The 21034-nt window shown below is 42.4% G+C and overlaps 1 protein-coding gene across 1 annotated transcript in view; it reads left to right on the top strand.

Annotated features, from left to right (window-relative positions):
• Window positions 1-20102, top strand: part of SERPINA10 (serpin family A member 10) — a 170143-nt gene extending 150041 nt beyond the window's left edge. The window contains exon 5 of the mRNA XM_069208240.1: window positions 19425-20102. Within this exon, the coding sequence (XP_069064341.1) occupies window positions 19425-19616 (192 nt within the window). The 3' untranslated portion in view covers window positions 19617-20102. The remainder of the gene's footprint in view (window positions 1-19424) is intronic.
• The last annotated feature ends 932 nt before the right edge of the window (window positions 20103-21034 follow it).

Raw genomic sequence — 21034 nt, 5'->3', positions numbered from 1 at the left:
ACAGTCTTACATATGCCTATATTGTTGTTCACATCAATGTTGTACTGGTACAATCATCAGGGATTCTTCCAGACACTTGTGTTCTGAACCACACATGCCATATGTAGACTTGCATTGTACCTGTTTATCACATGCTTGGAAGACTCAGACATTTTATCATAGTCTACAATGCTATCAATCACCTTAATCATGTTTGGATCTCTATGTGTGCTTTGTGTCAGACAGAAAGCCACACATGACCTTTTGTTCTGGGGTCATTGTCCTAGCTTCACACAATGCATACATTTGAAACAGTTGATGGATGACAGCAAAATACAGAACATATGTGATTAGGGTAATTTATTTACATATGCAAGTTTTTTTACCAGGTGATGTACAATGTACAATTCACTGACCCCATGAGAGGTTCCAAGCCATTGAATGTCCAGTCAGAGTCCTGGGGTGAGGGATATGTCATGAGACGTGTAGGAGAGGTGAGTATCAGTGAGGAGGTGTCAAAATTATCTATATGTAGGCATTGAGACTATAGCAGTCCAGGCATGAAGTTGGCAGCTGTCACTGCACTGGCATGATCTAAAGCACAGAACAAAAGATATACTGTTCATTTGGTGCAGACTGTAGCTACCGGGTGGTTTTTCTAGTGAATGTTGTTCCTTCCATATCTTCATCCTCTGATGTATGTGGTGCCTCTTGTGCCATGGGTGGTGTTGTTATTGAACTTGAGGGGGGCACACACACATCAGTGAATAGAGATGTGGAAGCAAAGGTCCTGCCAGCTGCCATTTGTGGGAAAGCTAAAGGCATCACTGGAGCTAGGAGGAACAGCTGGTTTTGCAAAACAGCAGCTACATCACGGTGGTAGGAAGCCATGTTTTTAATGAGGGAGGCCATGTCCCGCTGCATGGACTACAGCACATTTCGGATGGCCCCCAATCTGTTGTCAATCATGCTGGTGCCATTTTGGGAGGGCAATTGCTCCAGCCTCTGCCTCAGGACAGCAGCTATGTAAGCCAGAGACTACTGGAGTCCACGTAGTGGAGAGAGGGTGTGTCTGATGACAGCATAGCTGTTCTTATTTGGGCTGAGGTACCTCTGCACTCCCTCAAGGCTGCCTGCCGTGGTCTCCATCCCCACCTGCACCTGCTGTGCTAGCTCCCACTGGACTACGACTGCTGTCCTCTGAAAAGTAATGTCTGGGTCCTCAGATTCTAGGGCTGTGGCTGGATTGGTCGATGCAGAGTGTTGGTTGTTGGATGGTTCATGTGGGGACCCTGCAGCACTGTGTGTCCTTCCTGTGACTGGAGATGGTGTCTGGAAGGAACCCAGGACATCCTGGAGAGTGTCAGCATTGATGGTGGGCAGCTAGTCAACCGGATCATCAGAAAAATCCAGGACAGGCAGCTCCGCAGGAGATAAGGCTTCATCCTCTGCAATGGGATAATAAAAGGTCAATTTTGGACTGTGGTGGCTGTTGACACGAGTCATCATTTACTTGCTACTGGTGGCTTTGTGACATGGTACAGACCCACACATCAAGGAACACATTCATGGACCTCTAGTCTTACAGATGCCACCTGAGCATTATTTCAATGGAGTCACCATTGGCACGATCTGCCAGTCCACATTCCCCAGTGTGTTACCCCCACCTTGATTGCCTTATCATGGTTTTCTGCATATGTTTCACTTTCATTGATTTGACTGTATGACATATGCATGCCATAGGCATTGTTAGGGATTTATGCACACACCACAAACAGAGATGGACAGAATATTTAGCATTTGTTTTTAGAGATATTTGAGTGAATAACTGACTCCTCTGTCACCCTACGTATGCTGTGGAGTGATGGAAGGGTCTGAGCTATCAACATGCATCCTCCTAGCCACTTTGAATCATGTGTCCAGCATCATGAACCACACATTGTGAGATGATTCAGCCACCTTGTGTGTATGTGTGCAAACAGGAATTTTACTCTTTTTGCAGAAAAACACTCATTCATGCATCACAGATTTCCTTGTTGCAGGCCTGCAAGAATGCCTGCATATCTGAAATGATTGTTGTTTTGGAGGAAGGTAGACATTCTGTATGCACACATCTTTTAAGAGACTAGCCTCTCTCTAAGAGAACAATGTTAAATTATTGTCTTCTTTTCTCCAGGATTCAGAGGTATCCAAGGTTCTCTGAAGAACAGTTCAAAGGTTCACAAATAAACAATCTACTAATGTATTTTACAGGAAAAAAAAACACTTTCTCAAGGTTCAGTTTTCTCAATCACAGTCTCTAGGAATTAGTCTGAGCACTGAGGTTTGTCTAAGACTGGCAAGTCTGCAAGGCAAAGAGTTTTTGAATATATATTTACATATATATATTGGCAAGTCTGGAAATCATACAAAAGGATTCCTTGCTGCAGTTGCTTGAAGTTCTGTTAAGCCAAAACCAACTCTCCCCAGAAAGCTGATAGCCAGTTCTTGGAAGAAGGAAAACATTCAGCTTCTTCAGAAGGGAGCATGTAGCTGGTATGCACACTGTAACAGAAAATGAAATAATTACTCAAAACTGGAAGAATTCTCTATGAAATGAAGCTCCTCAGGAACACTGCTCATTCACCTCAGGATGGCAGTTGAAGTGCACAGCTCCCAGAGAGTAACAGCTGGAGGGAAGCTTCAGCACGAGACTAAGGTAGAAACACTAGAGCGCTGACCTCACAAAGATTTGCAGCCATCATGTTGAGTGGCAGTTAAACCTGAAGAAGCTAGTTCTAAGAACAGCCTCCGCAAGAGCCACCGGAAGTGAGGACGCCGCTGCAACCAAGTGGGTACAAGGAAAAGAGTAATCATTTTTGCTGAGGGAATAAGTTTACAACAATGGCAATAGTTTTCCTGACAGGCAGACAGCATTTCTGTTAGTTGAATTTGCAGAATGTGTACCCTCCTTCACATGTGCATTCAGACCGGCAAGAGGGACACCCCTAGACCATGAAGTTTGTGTGGCAAAGTTGGTATTGTCCATCATATGTTGTGACATAAGCAAGATTAACAGAGGGATGCATTGACTATCTGTGACAACTACACACCTCTGCACATTTGACATGATAAAGCACAGCACAGCACAACAAGCCCAACTGTTGCACTGTGCCTTTCCTAATAAATGGGTGCATATGACCCAGAAAATCCAGACACAGACATCATTGTGCTCTACCAGTGCATCTTTTTGTTACCGTACACTCCAGTGGTGGAAAGTAGTAGCTCATAAGTACCCTGCCAAGGCAAGGCACCTTGCACACCTGATCCTGTCTTAAATCTCATGTCCCCCTCTCACACCTGACACTGCATGTAGTAGGCATTCCATGGGTATTTTTGGGATCTTCCCATGGAACACGTTGGACTTACCCAGCTTCTGATGCCTTTAAGAATATTGCACATTTGTATTTGGTTCAGCATAGTCCAGGAACTCAAGGGTGGTGTGTGAGTTACAAGTGGGTGTGTGACAAGTTTGTATTTTCAAGTAGTTGTTCATTGTGTGTTGCATTGTGTATCACACATAGGGTAAACTTTCTGTGTATTTGGTATTTTGATCCCAGACCACAATTTCCCTAGAGCACCCTTGCCCCAGCCAACAACACCATGGAGCCACGGTATTTACATTACTGGTCACCATGCTGGCCATTTCCCCAGCAGCCTCATGATTTTGTTACTATTTTATCTGCTTTGGCACCATATATGATGTCACTAGTGCAGCAAAGCACAGGGATGTCTATTGCTTCAATGCTTGCATCACCCTCACATATGCCATTGGCAGGCCTATCAAATTAGGTTTACAGATAGTACAGGGCAATCTTTATGGAATGTCTGCCCCACTTGTTCTTCCCTCCATACATAAGAAATATTTCCTTGCATACATCATATATAGCACAGGCATATGGTGGTGCAAGGATGTACATAGTGGATCTATGCATGCATTGTGTGACTTTGTTAAGGTAGCACAAGGGGAATGGATGGCTTGAGTCCACATTGGCATCATATGATATGATGCTAATGTTGCAGTAAGGGCTTGTAAATATGTTCCCTTAGTGAAACAGTGAGACTAATTGAAGCTGATGTTATGCATGCCAGTGTCCCTTTGTGGACAACACCAACCATTCCTAGTACACAGGCAACCTTGATACTTGTTGACATGGAAGCTACTTGTTCGGTAGCACAGATGATGATCATAGACATGTCCGATAAGTTGTGTCTGATCACTTTTGTGGCCATGCCCAATGGTGCATCGAGGTGTCTGGCAGTTCTGGTTGGCCCAGCCTGTGCAACAAGTGTTGTACATGTTGCCCAATGAGTGTTACACATGGGCAGGTGGTTCAGTTGCAACAGTGTAAGGATTGATGTGTGGGTCTGTGCATATAGGGGGTAAGGTGTGAGTGCATTAGAAGTGTTTGGGCATTATTGTGTCCTGATGCTAGCCCTTTGCATATATTCAGTGTGTCTTATTTACCTCCCTGTCTGCCATTTGTTTCAAGATTGCCCCCATTGCAACTTACCCTGCATTTGCGTTAGGTTTTGGAAGTCTGCGCTGTCCTGTCCTACAACTCCGGTAACCTGCTCCTTCGGGATGCCCGTTGCCACCAACTCATCCAGGCCCTCCTGTGGTGCGGGACTTCCACCACCAGTCTACAGTGCTGCCTTTCTCTTCTTGGCTAATTTCTCTTTAGTTCTGTGCTTGGAATCGTGCCAGTGCTTCTTACAATCAATGACAGTCCTCTTCACCTCTGCCACTCTGTTGACTTTATCGATGATTGACTGCCATATGGTCTCCTTCCTACCTATTGGCAATTTGTAGGTGACAAAGAGCTAGTGTTGGAGCTCCGTCACCTCTCTGAATAAAATGTCATTCTCCTCACTGAAGCAACACCTACGGGATTTTGCTGGTCCATCCTGGCTTGTACTGGGCTGATTGAGATCTCACTGGGGTCTCTCCTGTCTTGCATTCTCCATCTTGGGTGCTTGTTTATTTTTTTCTTTCTTGCTAATCTGCAAAATAAGGCGCTATCACGATTAGCATTAAAAAAAACGTGCCACTAATCATGCTAACAGCAATTTTGCAGCATTAACGCTGTTTTTCCTCACGACGTGTCGCTAAGGTTAGCATCATTTATTTTTACGTTAACATTTCCTTAGCGCCATGGTGCGTCAATTTCTAAATGTGACGCACGGATGGCGCAAAGAAATGTCATTAGCTGGCGTAAATTTTTTTGACGCACAACTGCGCTAGTGCAGTTGTGCTTCATTTTTTTTAAATCTGGGCCTCAGAATTTGCAATGGGAAGATCAGTAGCCACTACAAAAGTGTGATGTTTTGAATCTTGGGTACTATCTGTAAGGAACTGGTTATTAGTAGAAAGTGATGTGATGCGGTCCTTGTCAGGGTGAGACACAAAAGTAACCAAATAAACCTTTACCTATCAATCTGGTAGCTTGGCACAATTGCAGTTGGGCTTCACTCAGAGGCAATATGTGAAATATTTTTATAGCACTCAAACAGTAATGAAGTGAAAACACAATACAAGAAAACACCTAAACTAATTTAGAGCAACAGGGTACATTTGAATAAATAAAATAAAACCCAAATGACAAAGATCCAATAAATAGTACAGAAGTTAAGAATTTGTAAAGTTTCAGGTAAAATTAGCACCAAAAAGCATGAATTGCAACTCGTGGTTAACTGTTCACGCCAGACCTGGCCAAAGTTATATGTTCAGGGTGGCTGCTATGGAGCACAGTTCAAATAAAGGAATTTGATTTGTCTCGGAGAAGGGTTTACATTTTTGAGTCCAAGTCCACTCAAGATATTTCTGCATTAAATGCAGAACTAGTCAAATTATTTAATTAGACTAGTTCTGCATTTCATGCATCAATGCGATATCTTACGACCCTGTTAAAACTTTGGACATCCTGTAATGCAGAAGGAAAATACATTGAAATGTCCAAACCATTGGAGGTTTTACAATCATCAGTATATGGCTTTTAATGTTGCAAAGCAAATAGTGTAAAAAACTGGAGGTTTGGGAGCAAAGTGAGGTTCAGCGAAGGATGCATCTGAGATGTTCTGTCTGCTAAGCTGAGCCAAGTGCTCTTTAGTCTTATGGAACAGAGGATACAGAAATGTAATACAAGACCCACTGTCGTAGATAAAAGGGTTCCAGCAGAAAGAATTAAGTTTTGATCACAACATGGCATACGCTTTGTAGAATTAAATGGTAAACAGTACATTAACCACCCTTTCACATAACGATGGCAGAGGTAATTGGCGTTCTGTGGTAGACACGTCCACAGCTGCAAGTTTATAGCAAACTTTTCTTCTCAAGGGAGTCTGCAATGTTTATGGTCATGCCATTTGGAAGTGGGCTGTGGCAGAGCCTGTGATGGTCTCTGGTGTCTTCCTGTCCTTGGAGAGGAGATCATTGGGGGTTCCTGCAAATTTAAGTGGTGGGCAGTATTTGATATTTCAAATAGCAAAAACCAGAGCAGAGTGCACAAGCAAGATTAAGGGAAGAAAAAGGTTGTAAAGCATGTAGGAGCAGTTTACGCGCTACTCTATCTTGTGTTTTAATTATTTTATTGGGTTTTAAGGTAAGCAAAGAAAATAAGGCAGAGTATCATACAAAGTAAGCAAAATGTATATAAATGCCATGTAGTGTAAAAAATAGAACCTTTAGCCTATAGAGCAACGTTTGATATCATCCTGAGGCACGCTGTGACTTTATTGCAGATCAATTTTAATAGTCTCAAGTCTCACTTACGGGTACCTGCAAACCCAAGAAACTGCTATTGATCATGATGAGAGAACAAGGGTGAACAAACCGTCTATAAGGAGTGGGGCCTATAAGCAAAGTCAAGTATCATGTAAGGAATGAACCCAAACATCCTCAAAAATAGACAATTGATCATTGTGCTCGTATATCAATCTCTCAATCTCTCATGTGGGGCGACTGTTGCCATTCTAGCAGTGTAGTATGCAGATTACAGTTGTTGCTAATGCCAATCTCTGACACCGCTTCTTATTTTAGCCAGTTCCAGGCATGTTTGGAGCTTAATGGAGTAGGGCAAGTACTGGTGATGGCTGCAGAGGTAGATCACTTCCCCCTCTGCAGCTGCCTCCATATTGAGATCTAGACCTATCGTATTACTACACAGGACCATAGAATATAATCATATCTCCCCTACATTGCAAGTGTCTCCATCATGATGCATCCTCTAGTTTTTAGTCTCTAACTAGTTTATATGGTGACCAGTGCAAGTTGTGAATAATTTTAAAGAACTCATATTTTAATCTTGCATACAGGAGGCTGCGCTTATGGATGGATAGTAAGTTTGACGATTCCTGATCTGTTAGCTCTGTTTGTGCATGAGGCTGCCATGTCAGTTGGAAGACATTGGTTTAGAAAAGTTTCCCTGTTTTCAGTTTGCCCATAGATACCAGATTGTTTTCTTGTAGCCACTTGTTTAAGTAAATAGGAATGTATCAGCATTTTTTACAACTACCTTCTTCTTTAAGTTTGTCCATTAGACAGCTTTTTCGGAGGTATCTCAGCTGATATGGGCTATCAAAGTGGCATTTAACACTTGAGTCCAAGAAGTGCTTCATAGTTCTGTTCAAAGGTACATGGCTTAGGGTAAGTATTACTTTCTCTAGCCACTGTGTCCATTTAATTATCTAGCCAACTATACAGATCTCATTATTGTCCCAGAGATGTCCTTGCAAGTGTATCAAGTCATTGTGGTTAATACTCTGCATGCATTAGCCCAAATCTGGAATTAATTTGATATGATGGTGTTCTCCTTCCCACCATCAGGTACATTTATTTTCTAGAGCAGTTGTGGACCAATATGTTGTCTCCAATCATGGTTTTCACTTGTCACCCACTCTGGGGTTTCAAATTCACTACTAAAGTAGTATCCTAGCCGCTAATATTTTGGGCACTGCAATACATAGTTATGTTGGGGAAGTGTAGACCAATAGAGGTAGTTTCCACATAGAACTTCACCATGGCTAGTCATAGCTTTTTTCTGCCTGGTATAGGTTGGAATCAGCTGATCTATTGGACGGAGTTGGAGGCATGATACTGTGATTGGTAGCATGCAAAATACATAGTTAAAACATGAAGCCACCACCTTTTCCATCATTTGAGTTCTGACACTTGAGGATGGGTGCAGTTCTCCCCATTGTAAAGTCCCATTGCATTTGATCAATGAGAATGGAGAAACTGTCTCTGGTCACTGTTTGGAATTTATGGCTGATCTAGGTGAATAGATTTTTCATTCTCTTTGGGTTCCATTAAAAAAGAAAACAAACAAGAGATGCTACGCATCACATACTGTGTTTCATCACAGGCATTTTCTTTCTATTCACCAAGCTCATTTTGTATCCGGAGAAAGATGCACATGTTGGAATCATGTATATGAGCATTATAATGGATACTTCTGGGGAAGTCAGGGTGAGAAAGATATTATCTGTGTACAGCATGAGTTTTAAGGGACCAGCAGTTATTAACCTCCTTTATATATTCATCATTTCAAATGGCAATTGGCAATTTTTCCATTGTGAATAGGAAGGGCAGTGGGGACTGTGCACACCCCTGTCTAGTTCCCTGCCTATCTAAAGTTTATTGGAATTAATGTTATGTTTTTCCAATGAACAATTGTACTAGGGTCAGTTTGGAGCCATGTTGTCATGGACAGAAATTATTGGCCTATGCCTATTCTGTCCATTGTTCAAAATAGGTTTCCCCACTCAACATAACTGAAAGTTTTTTTCTCCATCAAGGCTGAGGGCCACTTTGTTGTAATTTTCCGTTCTGTAGCTCGATAACAGATGCAGCAAAGTGATCATATGGTTCTGGGGATTTTGGCCAGGAGCAACGTCAACTTGATTCCTATGTGTTAGTTGCAGTATCATTTCTTTAAATCTATCTCCAAGGACGTTCCCGCAAATTTTGATGTTTCAATTAAGCAATGGTATTGGCCAGAAGTTACTATTATTTTAGCTTTTAGGCCTCCATCATTCGCAGCTTCCCTTAACATATTCGCCCAAGCAAGGATTGAATGTTCTGCACTGATCTTATAACATTTAATTGGGAAAGCGTTCTCTCCACAGTCTTTGTTTTTTGACATGCATTTGGTTGTGTCTGCAGTTTCCTCATTAGTTTTTTCATTGTCAAAGCTCTCTCTTTGATGTGAGTGGTTGGGATTAGCAGCTGATCTTCAAACAGTTATTCAATCACCAGCTCTACTGGAGACTCTGAAGAGTATAGTGTGGTCTATAAGGAGTAAATGACCGTATTGATTTCCCATTGGTTTGTGAGCAGACGTTCTTGATAGTCATAGAGCACTGGTGTAGTTTATCTAGCCTCTCTCTGTTTGGTGTGTAGAGACGTCTTCCAGCATTTCAGTTGTTTTCATGTTGTCTGCTCTTGATATGTTAAAAAGGCTTTCTCAGCTTTTTGTGATAAAAATGTATTCAATTACTATTTTCTAAGGTAAGGGCTGTACCGTTCATGGAGGTCAGTGATTTCTTGTTCAAGTTTCTATTGCCTGCCAGCATCCATTTAGTGTGACCTGGATGATCCTTGTAGCATTGGTCCTCGAACATATGATTTCCCTGCTTCTAATAATTTTGACAGGGAGCTAAGTAAATCTTAATTCAGCGTTATATACTCTCTGAAGTGTTCCTTCAGCACCTTGCTTTCCTCTGGCATCTTGTATTGCAGCATAATCATCTGCCATGTTCTGTAAATGAGTTGTGGTTGTTGAAGATCTAGGCTCAAGATAATCAGGGCATGTTCCGAGATGGAGGTGACCCCAATACCATAACTTAGGATTTTGGTTAGTGGAGTAGCATGAGTTAGGTAGCAGTCAATCCTTGTTTTGGTGTCATAGAACTATGGTAGGAGTGTATGTTCTCTGTCCTAGGATGGTGGAGTCTACTGACATTATGTCTTGTAGAAACCCTCTTTCATCTTTGCTGCACCGGTCTAGTTGACTGATCTAAAATTGGGTGAATGGAGAGATTACAGGCACCCTTAATTATCACTGTTGTGAAATTCAGTCAATATCCCATTTAGCTGATTGAAGAAGACAGCTTTTGTGGTATTTGAATAGTACATTGAGTCTAACAGTGTAGTTTGATCATACAATAGCAATTTAGCAAATTCAAAATGCCCTTGCAAGCTTTCCATAGCTTAAGCATTTGGATCAGGAGATTTTTATGCATTAGAATTGTTACTCCATTTTTTTCTTTGTGGTACTGTAGTAGTACCAGGTGGTCTGGTTACACCAGCTGCTCTTGAAGCCATGATCACCTTTGCTACACCGTATCCCTTTTCAGCTTATCTGCTTCTATTTGAGAAATTAGTGTTTCTAATCTCATTGCAATATCAAGGTTTTCCTATTTCATATAGGTTAATATATTTTTGGCAGTACACAGTTTGTGAGGCTATGAACATTCAGAGACCATATATTCAGGAATTTGGCAGCATATATTGCCATTTTGTTTAGATGCAACAAAGTCTGAGCAATGAGAGGGTCTATAGAAGTATTATTTTAGTTGCTATTCCTTTATAAGGGTGAGTTTTCTTAAGGGGGAATTTCACCATCCTCATCATGGTTTATTGATTGTTCTGCTCAGGTATATTAAATGAAAAAGTGGGGGGTACAGCGGGTTAAACATTATTGTTTTATTGGGGATAGATGACCATGTGCCTAATTGCTTCACAAATTTCTCTATGATTTAAGGGTGACTTACAATTGCATCTGTCTTTTAAGTAACGGTCCTCATGATCGTTGGTCTGCATGTTGTGTCAGACTCTTAGATGTGTTTATGCAGCAGTGTTGAAAGAAAGATGGTCAAAAAATTGCATATATCATTTGCTTCTTCAGGTTCCGGTAGACCCTACATGCACATTGTGTCTACTGTGGTCCCCCAAATCAATTCTTTTTTTTGCAGGTTCCAGATATCTGTAATCCAACCCAGAGTGTCTATCAGTGTCTGATGTAGAGTTGTGACCTTTCTATCTGTATTTTCTAATTGCAGGTGACATTTCTGAAACACATAGATTTCAGCTCCTTAACAGTCTCCATTGACCATTTTTCCACAAGCATATTGATGCTTTTATATATTTAGGTTCCTTCATTATGGAATCAAAAAATTATGACACCATGTTAGGTTCTGGGTTGTGGGGCCCTCTTTTTTGCTGCATTTCACCCCTTCAGAAATCAAAAGCTGCCTGGAGGCCTTGGGTTGGTTTAGTGATGTAGATATAGGACAGGGCATTAACCCCTACTGTGCCCTGGACGAGGTGATCTTGTCCAGGGCACCGGTTCCCAGGTGCCTTGGACGAGATCACCTCGTCCTGCACTCAGGAACTGGGGGGAGCGCTAGCGCTCCCCCCGTTCTACCCACCCACTCCCCCAAGGCAGGGATGGAAGGGGAAGCCCTTCCCCTTCCAGCCCGACCCCCCCCCCACCCACCCTATGACGTCAGCACGCATCGCGCGCTGACAATCACAGAGGCCTCCTCCATCACGCTGGAAGCTCAGCTTCCAGCGCGATCGGAAGAGAACTGCAAAGCATTTCTCTTTCGATCACGTGGGGGAGGCCCAGAGAGGCTTCAAAGGGAAGGAAAGTTGTTTCCTTCCCTTTGAAGTCTCTCTCTGCGTTTCAAAAGCCGGGGTGGCAGAAACCTCTAGGCGCCAGGGCAAATTTTTTTTTGTGTTTTTTTTTTTGTTTGTTTGTTTGTTTAGAGATGGGGAGCGACCCATTAGGCAAGGGTCGCTCCCCTGGGGGGAAAATTGTATTTACACCATTCCTGCCCCCCTTGGGCGCAGATCAGCAGATTTTAGGTCAATCTGCCCACAAGGGGGCAGAAACCACTAGGCACCGGGATTTTTTTTTTGTGCCAATGTCACGCAAGGGGAGCGACCCCGTATGCAAGGGTCGCTCCTGGGAGGGGGTGGGGGGGTTAGGGGGGCAAATTTATTTTAAGCCATTTCTGCCCCCCCTGGTGGCAGATCGGCCTATTATTAGGCCGATCTGCCCCCAGTGGTGGCAAAAACCTCTAGGCGCCAGGGCACATTTATTATTATTTTTTTTTTTTTTTTGTTTGTTTGTTTTTTTAGAGATGGGGAGCGGCGACCCATTAGGCAAGGGTCGCTCCCCTGGGGGGCAAATTGTATTTAGACCATTTCAGCAGATTTTATGTCAATCTGCCCCCAAGGGGGCAGAAACCACTAGGAGGCGGGGATTTTTTTTTGTGCCAATGTCACGCAAGGGGTCGCTTCCGAGGGGGGGGTTGGGGGCAAATTTATTTTAGGCTATTTCTGCCCCCCCCGGGGGTAGAACGGCCTATTATTGGGCCGATCTGCCCCCAGGGGTGGCAGAAACCTCTCGGCACCAGGGCAAATTTTATTTATGTGTTTTTTTGTTTTTGTTTTTTTTTAGATGGGGATTGACCCATTAGGCAAGGGTCGCTCCCCTGGGGGGCAAATTGTATTTAAACCATTTCTGCCCCCCTTGGGGGCAGATCGGCCGATTTTAGGTCAATCTGCCCCCAAGGGGGCAGAAACCACTAGGCACCGGAGATTATTTTTTTTGCGGCAATGTCACGCAAGGGGAGAGACCACGTAGGCAAGGGTCGCTCCCGGGGAGCGGTTGGGGGGTGGGGGGCAAATTTATTTTAGGCCATTTCTGCCCCCTCTAGGGCCGGCTGAGCTAGAGTCCAAAATCCACAGGTAGGCACTTTGCAAAAAACACCTCTGTTTTCTGTGAAAAAATGGGATGTGTCCACGTTGTGTTTTGGGCCATTTCTTGTCACGGGAGCTAGGCCTACCCACACAAGTGAGGTACCATTTTTATCGGGAGACTTCGGGGGAACGCTGGGTGGAAGGAAATTTGTGGCTCCTCTCAGATTCCAGAACTTTCTGTCACCGAAATGAGAGGAAAAAGTGTTTTTATGGCCCAATTTTGAGGTTTGCAAGGGATTCTGGGTAACAGAACCTGGTCAGAGCCCCACAAGTCACCCCATCTTGGATTCCCTTAGGTTTCTAGTTTTCAAAAATGCACTGTTTTGCTAGGTTTCCCCAGGTGCCGGCTGAGCTAGAGGCCAAAATCCACAGGTAGGCACTGTTTTGTGTGAAAAAATGTGATGTGTCCACGTTGTGTTTTGGGCCATTTCCTTTCGTGGGCACTAGGCCTACCCACACAAGTGAGGTACCATTGTTATCGGGAGACTTGGGGGAACGCTGGGTGGAAGGAAATTTGTGGCTCCTCTCCGATTCTAGAGCTTTTTGTCACCAAAATGTGAGGAAAACGTGCTTTTTTAGCCAAAGTTTGAGGTTTGCAAAGGATTCTGAGAAACAGAACCTGGTCAGAGCCCCACAAGTTACCCCATCTTGGATTCCCCTAGGTCTCTAGTTTTTACAAATGCACAGGTGTGGTAGGTTTCCCTAGGTGCCGGCTGAGCTAGAGGCCAAAATCTACAGGTAGGCACTTTGCAAAAAACACCTCTGTTTTCTGTCAAAAAATGTGATGTTTCCACGTTGTGTTTTGGGGCATTTCCTGTCGCGGGCGCTAGGCCTACCCACACAAGTGAGGTATCATTTTTATCGGGAGACTTGGGGGAACATAGAATAGCAAAAGAAGTGTTATTGCCCCTTGTCTTTCTCTACATTTGTTCCTTCCAAATATAAGAGAGTGTGTAAAAAAGACGTCTATTTGAGAAATGCCCTGTAATTCACATGCTAGTATGGTCACCCCGGTATTCAGAGATGTGCAAATAACCACTGCTCCTCAACACCTTATCTTGTGCCTATTTTGGAAATACAAAGGTTTTCTTGATAGCTGTTTTTCACTCTTTATATTTCAGCAAATGAATTGCTGTATACCTGGTATAGGATGAAAACGCACTGCAGGCTGCAGCTCATTTATTGGCTCTGGGTACCTAGGGTTCTTGATGAACTTACAAGCCCTATATATCCCCTCAACCAGAAGAGTCCCGCAGACGTAACGGTATATTGCTTTAAAAAATCTGACATTGCAGGAAAAAGTTACAGAGTTAAACGTAGTGAAAAATTGCTGTTTTTTTCACCTCAATTTCAATATTTTTCTTTTTCAGTTGTTATTTTCTGTAGGAAACCCTTGTAGGATCTACACAAATTACCCCTTACTGAATACAGAATTTTGTCTACTTTTCAGAAATGTTTAGGTTTCTGGGATCCAGCATTGGTTTCACGCCCATTTCTGTCACTGACTGGAAGGAGGCTGAAAGCACAAAAAATCATTAAAATGGGGTATGTCCCAGTAAAATGCCTAATTTGTGTTGAAAAATTGGGTTTTCTGATTCAAGTCTGCCTGTTCCTGAAAGCTGGGAAGCTGGTGATTTTAGAACCACAAACTCTTTGTTGGTGCCCTTTTCAGGGGAAAAACCACAAGCCTTCTTCTGCAGCCACTTTTTCCCATTTTTTTTTAAAAAACGAAATTTTCACTGTATGTTGGCTAATTTCTTGGCCTCCTTCAGGGGAACCCACAAAGTCTGGGTACCTCTAGAATCGCTAGGATGTTGGAAAAAAAGGACGCAAATTTGGCTTGGCTAGCTTATGTGGACAAAAAGTTATGAGGGCCTAACCGCGAACTGCCCCAAATAGCCAAAAAAAGGCCTGGCACAGGAGGGGCAAAAGGCCTGGCAGCGAAGGGATTAAGTACCTATCAGTAATTTCATGGAAGAGTCCCTAAATATTGTCTCTAGCAAAGGTTTTGCAGGCCGTAATTATCGCAGTAAGAATGCAGTTCCTGTCCATCACCTCTAGATGGTAGTGAAGAATTATCTATGCTTCCATTGTCTCAATAGGACAATCCAAGTCATGCAAGAAAAAAACAAAAACAAAGTGCGTTCTGTTTCACAGTGTGGTAGCCCAATCAAAAATATCAGCCCCCTCATATACAAAGAAGACAGTATAAGTTATGACATCCCTCTTTAATGGCTGCCCAATCAAAGTTAGTGGCCCTTTATCTGAATTAGTGGAAGCAGGTCCCAGAGGAAACCAGTCAAGGCCTGCAACCCCCCTCCCAAACCAGGGAATTTAAGGTAAAATAAGGAAAGAAAATGAAACTGAGTAGAGAAGTATTTATGGATGCTTGAGGCATGTCGGCTGCAGAGGGTAATGCATTAGACAGCTCGGTGATTTACAAAGTAGGCAGAGGCAGCTTACCTTAAGGGAAGTTCTAGTTGGGGTTAGTAGTGAGGCACATGAGTCAATGAGCTCCACTGTGAGTCAGCCTCTCTCCTTTCCCCCGCCATGTATTGTATGGAGCCTGCAAAATTGTGGTGGGAGGCCCTGCCATCCATTCAGAAGCTCTGGCTGATTCCCCACTCAAGCAATCTGGGGAATCACTAATCTTCTTGTTCACACCAAACTTTCAGTCTAATTCAAGCACACATCAACTTGCCTATCCCCCTTTACAGAACAGGCTGCCTGCCCCCTAAACATTTTTAGCACGGCTACCAGTTCCAACTTACTCACCCTGGCTTAATCATTCTACATAATCTTCTGTTGTCAGTTGGCATGTCAAACCCCATTGACCCAGATAAAGGTCAGTCTTCTAAAGCCTGGACAGGGCTGGGCATGGGGCAGCTTTTCCAAGTGCTCTTCCTCAGACACGCACTGTGGTCTCATATGGTCATAAGGATGTCTCAGCCCACAGAGCACCACAAAGCAGCAGAAGACAAATGCAATTGGAAAATGAGAGACAATCAGATTGAATGTAGTCTGCATAGTGCAGGGATGAAAGGAGAGAAGTCCTTTGTGCTTGCCATCATCAATTTACCAGCAAGCTATCTAAAGCAGTGTAAATAAGGCCAGCTTACTAGTGCAGTGGTAGAAAAAGAATTCATGGACCTGTGAGAATTTTTTTTACACATTAAATGGACCAACAGCAGCTTGTGAAGAAGTTCCCTATGTGGCAGGCATCTTGTTGATAAGAGATCAGGGCCCAGATTTACTAACTACTTTCATAGCTGTTGAGTCAATCAAGACAATGCAAGGCATGCAAGCCCTTAAGTCAACTTTTAGTAAATCTGGAGTAAAGCAAGTTGCTGCCTGCTGCATGCCGTGTGGGTGCTCCCATGCATCCACCCAAGGTTTTGGCACATTCCCAGATGTACTTAGGCCAGTAAAACTGGGATTGCGTTAAAATGGCACGCCATCCAAACAGAGGCACAATAAGAAGAAATGTCTTTATTTCTCCTTGGTAATTGTTCTTTCTATGTGTACTGTCTTCTGCAGCACACATAGAAAGAGGAAAATGCTTCTTAGGATTGTTTTTTAGGGGAAGGTATCCATTCCTGCACAAAAACCATCCAGCCTGTAACACAGGAACCCATACACCATGGCACAAGGGTACCTATGTTGTCGCTAAGCAGCACCTAGTGCACCAGAGCACCAGTGCACAGATAGCACAGGAATGCACAATATATTAGTAGATGTCGATCATTCCTGCTCTCTCCATTTGACACAGCTCAGGATGTTGTCTTGCTGTGTTGAGCTAAATCTTAGTAAATCTGAGCCCTGACATCTAACCTACAACCAACATTTTGCCTTTTAGGTTTAGTTTCATGATTGCTTCAGCTACTCCCCTTCACTGGAATATCCATATCACTAACTCTTACCCTCAAAATACCCATTTACATGTCTCCCATGAAGCAATATTTTGCATTAGATGGAGAAGCCTGTAGCATGTGTTGCAGTGTTGTGCAAACTAAGGGACTCATTTAGGAGGCCTGTGACACAGGGTGGTGCAGCAAGTACCTTGCTGAGCCACCCTGCATCACGAGAAAGGGCAGAAATGCACCCTATCCAAAAGATACAGAACATTTCTATCCTCTCTGCCCCATTTGTTCACAAATTGCTGCCTTGCATCAATGCAGGCACCCTTGCACCATGGTGCAAGGATGCCTGCGTTGTGGGGATGAATGTTTTTGTGCAGGAAGGGAAACGTTTCTGCCTAAAACAATCACAAGAGGTGTTTTCCTCTTTCTATGTGTTACAGAAAGCAGCACACGTAGAAAGAGGAACAGGGGGGGGGTTTATCAAAAGCAGGTGGACAGCAGAGCAGTTGGACATCCAACCAATACCACATAATATATCATGAAAATGAAAAAGAATATAACTTAAAGGAAAAGGATTTTATTTATATATATATATATATATATATATATATATATATATATATATATATATGTATATTTATTTATAATAATTTGGTAAACAATTTCAAATCACACATATATGTTAAGAGGACATAAATTCCCAGGAAACCAAAGAACATAAGAGGAAGACCTATTGCAAGAACTTGTCATGTCCAGGTATACTCACCTGGAGGTAGCACTTCAGAACAATGGCCTTATAATAAAGAGGTCCAACCCTTCTTTCTGTTCAGACCTGTGTAGATGTTTTTTGAGCAAATAGTCCATCTCAGTACTTCTTTGTTAAGAATGTTCGAAATGTCACCTCATCCTGTTGGTGGTTTCACAACAGAGAAGTGTTCAACAAGAGGGGCACTGGTAATCTTATCGCAGTCAGCTTCTGTGTTGACAAATCCGGATGCAGCCTTTTTGTGTTGTTTAGCCAATATGGCACAATTCAAATTGCTAGTGTTACAGTGGTCATCTTTACATCATTGTAAACAAATTCCCTTTGTATCAAAAGTCAAATCACAAACACTGAAATTCCCACATTTAAAATGACCAATCAAAAGGGGTGGGTGTCCAATAATAAAAAAGGGTTTTTGGGCCTAATGGGAGACATACTCGCCCTGACTAGGTGATCCTTGAGGCTAGGACTTTTATGAAATGCAAAAAGTGGTCGTTCATGAGTAACATCTCCTGCATTTGAAAAAAAAACAGTGTTTCAGGACACTTTTTTGACTAAATTTGAGATGGGGAGAAAGTGGTGACACAAACTAATGTGTCACTTTGAGTTTTTTCTTTTGGTGCCAAAAAAAGCTCCCTGGGGCAATATCAGACTCTCTTCATTGATCTTCTTACTAATGTATGTGGATACCCTCTGGCAATAGGTCAATTAATTAACATGGCTGCCTCATGAAAAAAATCTTTCTTAAAGAAACAATTCCTCCTAATCCTTAAAAACTGAGAATAGGGAAGTGAATCTATAAGTGCTCTTGTATATGCCAGTAATGTGTTCCTTTCTGCTTACTTCCTGTATGATGATGTATATATTTCTCCAGCCTTGATTCTGATCATAAGATGGAGGAAAGGGATCTCCTACTTGCTGTATGTGAGAGTGAACCTGAGGTCCATACAATTGACATTAAGCCACCCTTGGAGTTCCAGCAGGCTGCCAATAGATCCACGCCAAATCAAAAATATATAATCAATAAACCGCTTCCATATACCAATATGGCTACAGAACGGATTGATGGCACAAAGAACTACTACATTCTCAAGATCATTCATAACCAGTATAGACAAATTGAGAGCAAAAACTGCTCCCAGGGATGTATCTTTGACTGATAAAAAACACCATTAAACTCAAAGAAGTTGCAGGATAGTGCTAGAGTCAGCAATACTATAATGAATGATGTTGGTACCGCATGGGGGCATGCTCTTTCTTTAAGAACTTTCTGTATAAATAAAATACCATCTTGCTGCCAAATGTTGTATATAGGGACTCAATGTCCATAGTGCATAAAAAACAATCAGGTCTGATATATGGCAGATATACTCATCTTCGAGTAGCTTCCACTTCCGCATGCTGGGATTCCTTGCATACCAGGAGACACTCCATCTTGTGCATCATACATACCACAGTACCTGGAGTAGCACACTCAGTGATAACACACAGCCTATATTTCATTTGACTACTCATACATATAGAGTGCTATTGCCTGTTTAGCATAGCAAATAGGCAACCAAGTTTTTTGGGGAATCTGCTTTCCATCAGTCCCTTTAGCAGGGTTCACATTGCTGCCCTGCACAGAGGAGAGTATGAGAGGGGGAAACTTCTCACCAGTTGTCACAGAGATATTCATATTGATTCCCTTAAACAACTTGACTGTTTAGGATCATGACTGAATCTTTGCCATTTAATTATTTATGAATTTCCCAGAACACCAGCTAATATATCTTTTTTTGTACCCATGTGAAGCTGTGTTCACATAAAACTAAAATACCACTAGCAGTTTTCAACCCCGATAAATTCAAATACCTCTGACACAATCAGTTTACATGACACTGTCAATAACACAGACAAATCCAACAACAGCTGACACAAAACCTCTTACCTGATAACCGATCTAAAACAGTTGAAGTGAAATGTCTGAGAATGTCAGCCACTAACTCTGAAACTCTCTCCCCTTGTCCTTCAGGTTACCCAAAGAGCAATGATTGAAGTGAACGAGAAAGGAACTGAGGCTTCAGTTGTCACAGGATCAGAAATAGTAGGCCATGCGTTGCCCACTACTATAAGAGTGGAGCGCCCATTCATCTTCATAATCATAGAAGAATTACTGAACTCCATATTGTTCATAGGCAGAGTGGTTAATCCAATAGAACAGTAAGTGTGACTGCCATCCACCCTCAATGTATTATTCTACAGAGCATTCATCCATCTCCAACTCCGGAATTCATTGGTTTGTGATGATCACATCCATTAATTAGAGCTAAGTTTGGAAGATTTGGAAACCTGCCATGGACCTGAAACAAGTTATTTGTCTTGCAGAGAGTGTCACCGTAAATTTATTTAGGAGATGTACATATTTCTTTAGTATTCACAATTGTTTAAAAGTACTTTTACTAAAGCATTTTAAACACATATGCACTAAATATAAGTGGTTTTCAATATCAGAAATGTTGATCTTCCTGTTATTAAAAGTGATGATCGCTTGACACAAGTAATTAAAACATTCTATTCAATAAGAGAGTATCAGAAGAAGTCTCAAGTTCATTGGCCAAAACTATACACAGTGAAGGCCTGAATGACCAATAGGTCTCACAGTTATCAAAATAAACCATTTATGAAGCAAACTGGCAATTTGATTTGGTTGTGTCTTTGTTGGTTCTAAAAGTTCTTTAGTTTCTTTATTGATCTATCTATAGAGTTTATATATATATATATATATATATATATATATATATATATATATATATATAAGAAATTCACGAAAAAACTAACATTGCAGGGATATTGTAGTTAGGAAATAGAATTAAAAAAACTTAGACATTCAATTAAAAAACAGAGGATACAGGGACATTATAGATAGGTTCAGATTTAAACACACAAAATCATATAAATTCGGCAGTTAGAGTTAGAGTTAACTCAGGTAACTATAGCTCGTCCCCTAAGGTAACTAGAACTCGAGCTCCAACCATGCACAGTTTTCTCGTTAAATGTTTTACAGCAAATGTTGCAATGATATTATTAATGAAGTCATAGAAGATGTCATAAGTGATGTAATATGTGGGGTAATTAGCAGTGCATGGCGAAGGCGTGAGTTATAGTTACCTTGAGGCATGAGTTATACTTACTTGAGATAACCGACTCGATTCCTCACGCAGGAAGTTGGGCTGCATCATTCCGGCTTGAAGATGCATCCATCCCTTATGGCTGTGCGTCAAAGTTCCGGTCGCAACACAGGTGCTGCATGATCTGCACTCGAGGAGCTGGGCTGTGTCGTTCCAGTTCAGAAGGCGAGCTCAATCCAAGCCCTTGGAGAGCACTTCTCAGCAGAGCCAGAGGCCAGCAAGGCAGTACGGCAACAGCAAGACAGCAATCCTTCACAGCACAGCAGTCCCAGTGAGTTCTTTGGGCAGCCAGGCAGCTCCTTTTCACAGGTTGCAGGATCTGGTTCAGAGTGTCCGTCCCAGTAGGTGGGGTCAGGGATCCAGTTTATATGCCCCAAAGAGCCTTTGAAGTGGGGAGACTTCAAAGAGTGGTTTTGAAGTGCACATGGTCCTCTTTCAGTACAGGTCTGTCTGC

This window comes from Pleurodeles waltl, chromosome 9, assembly GCF_031143425.1.
Source record: "Pleurodeles waltl isolate 20211129_DDA chromosome 9, aPleWal1.hap1.20221129, whole genome shotgun sequence".
NCBI lineage: Eukaryota > Metazoa > Chordata > Amphibia > Caudata > Salamandridae > Pleurodeles > Pleurodeles waltl.
Note: the sequence above shows the minus strand (reverse complement) of the source record. Positions and strands in the feature narration are given on the sequence as shown.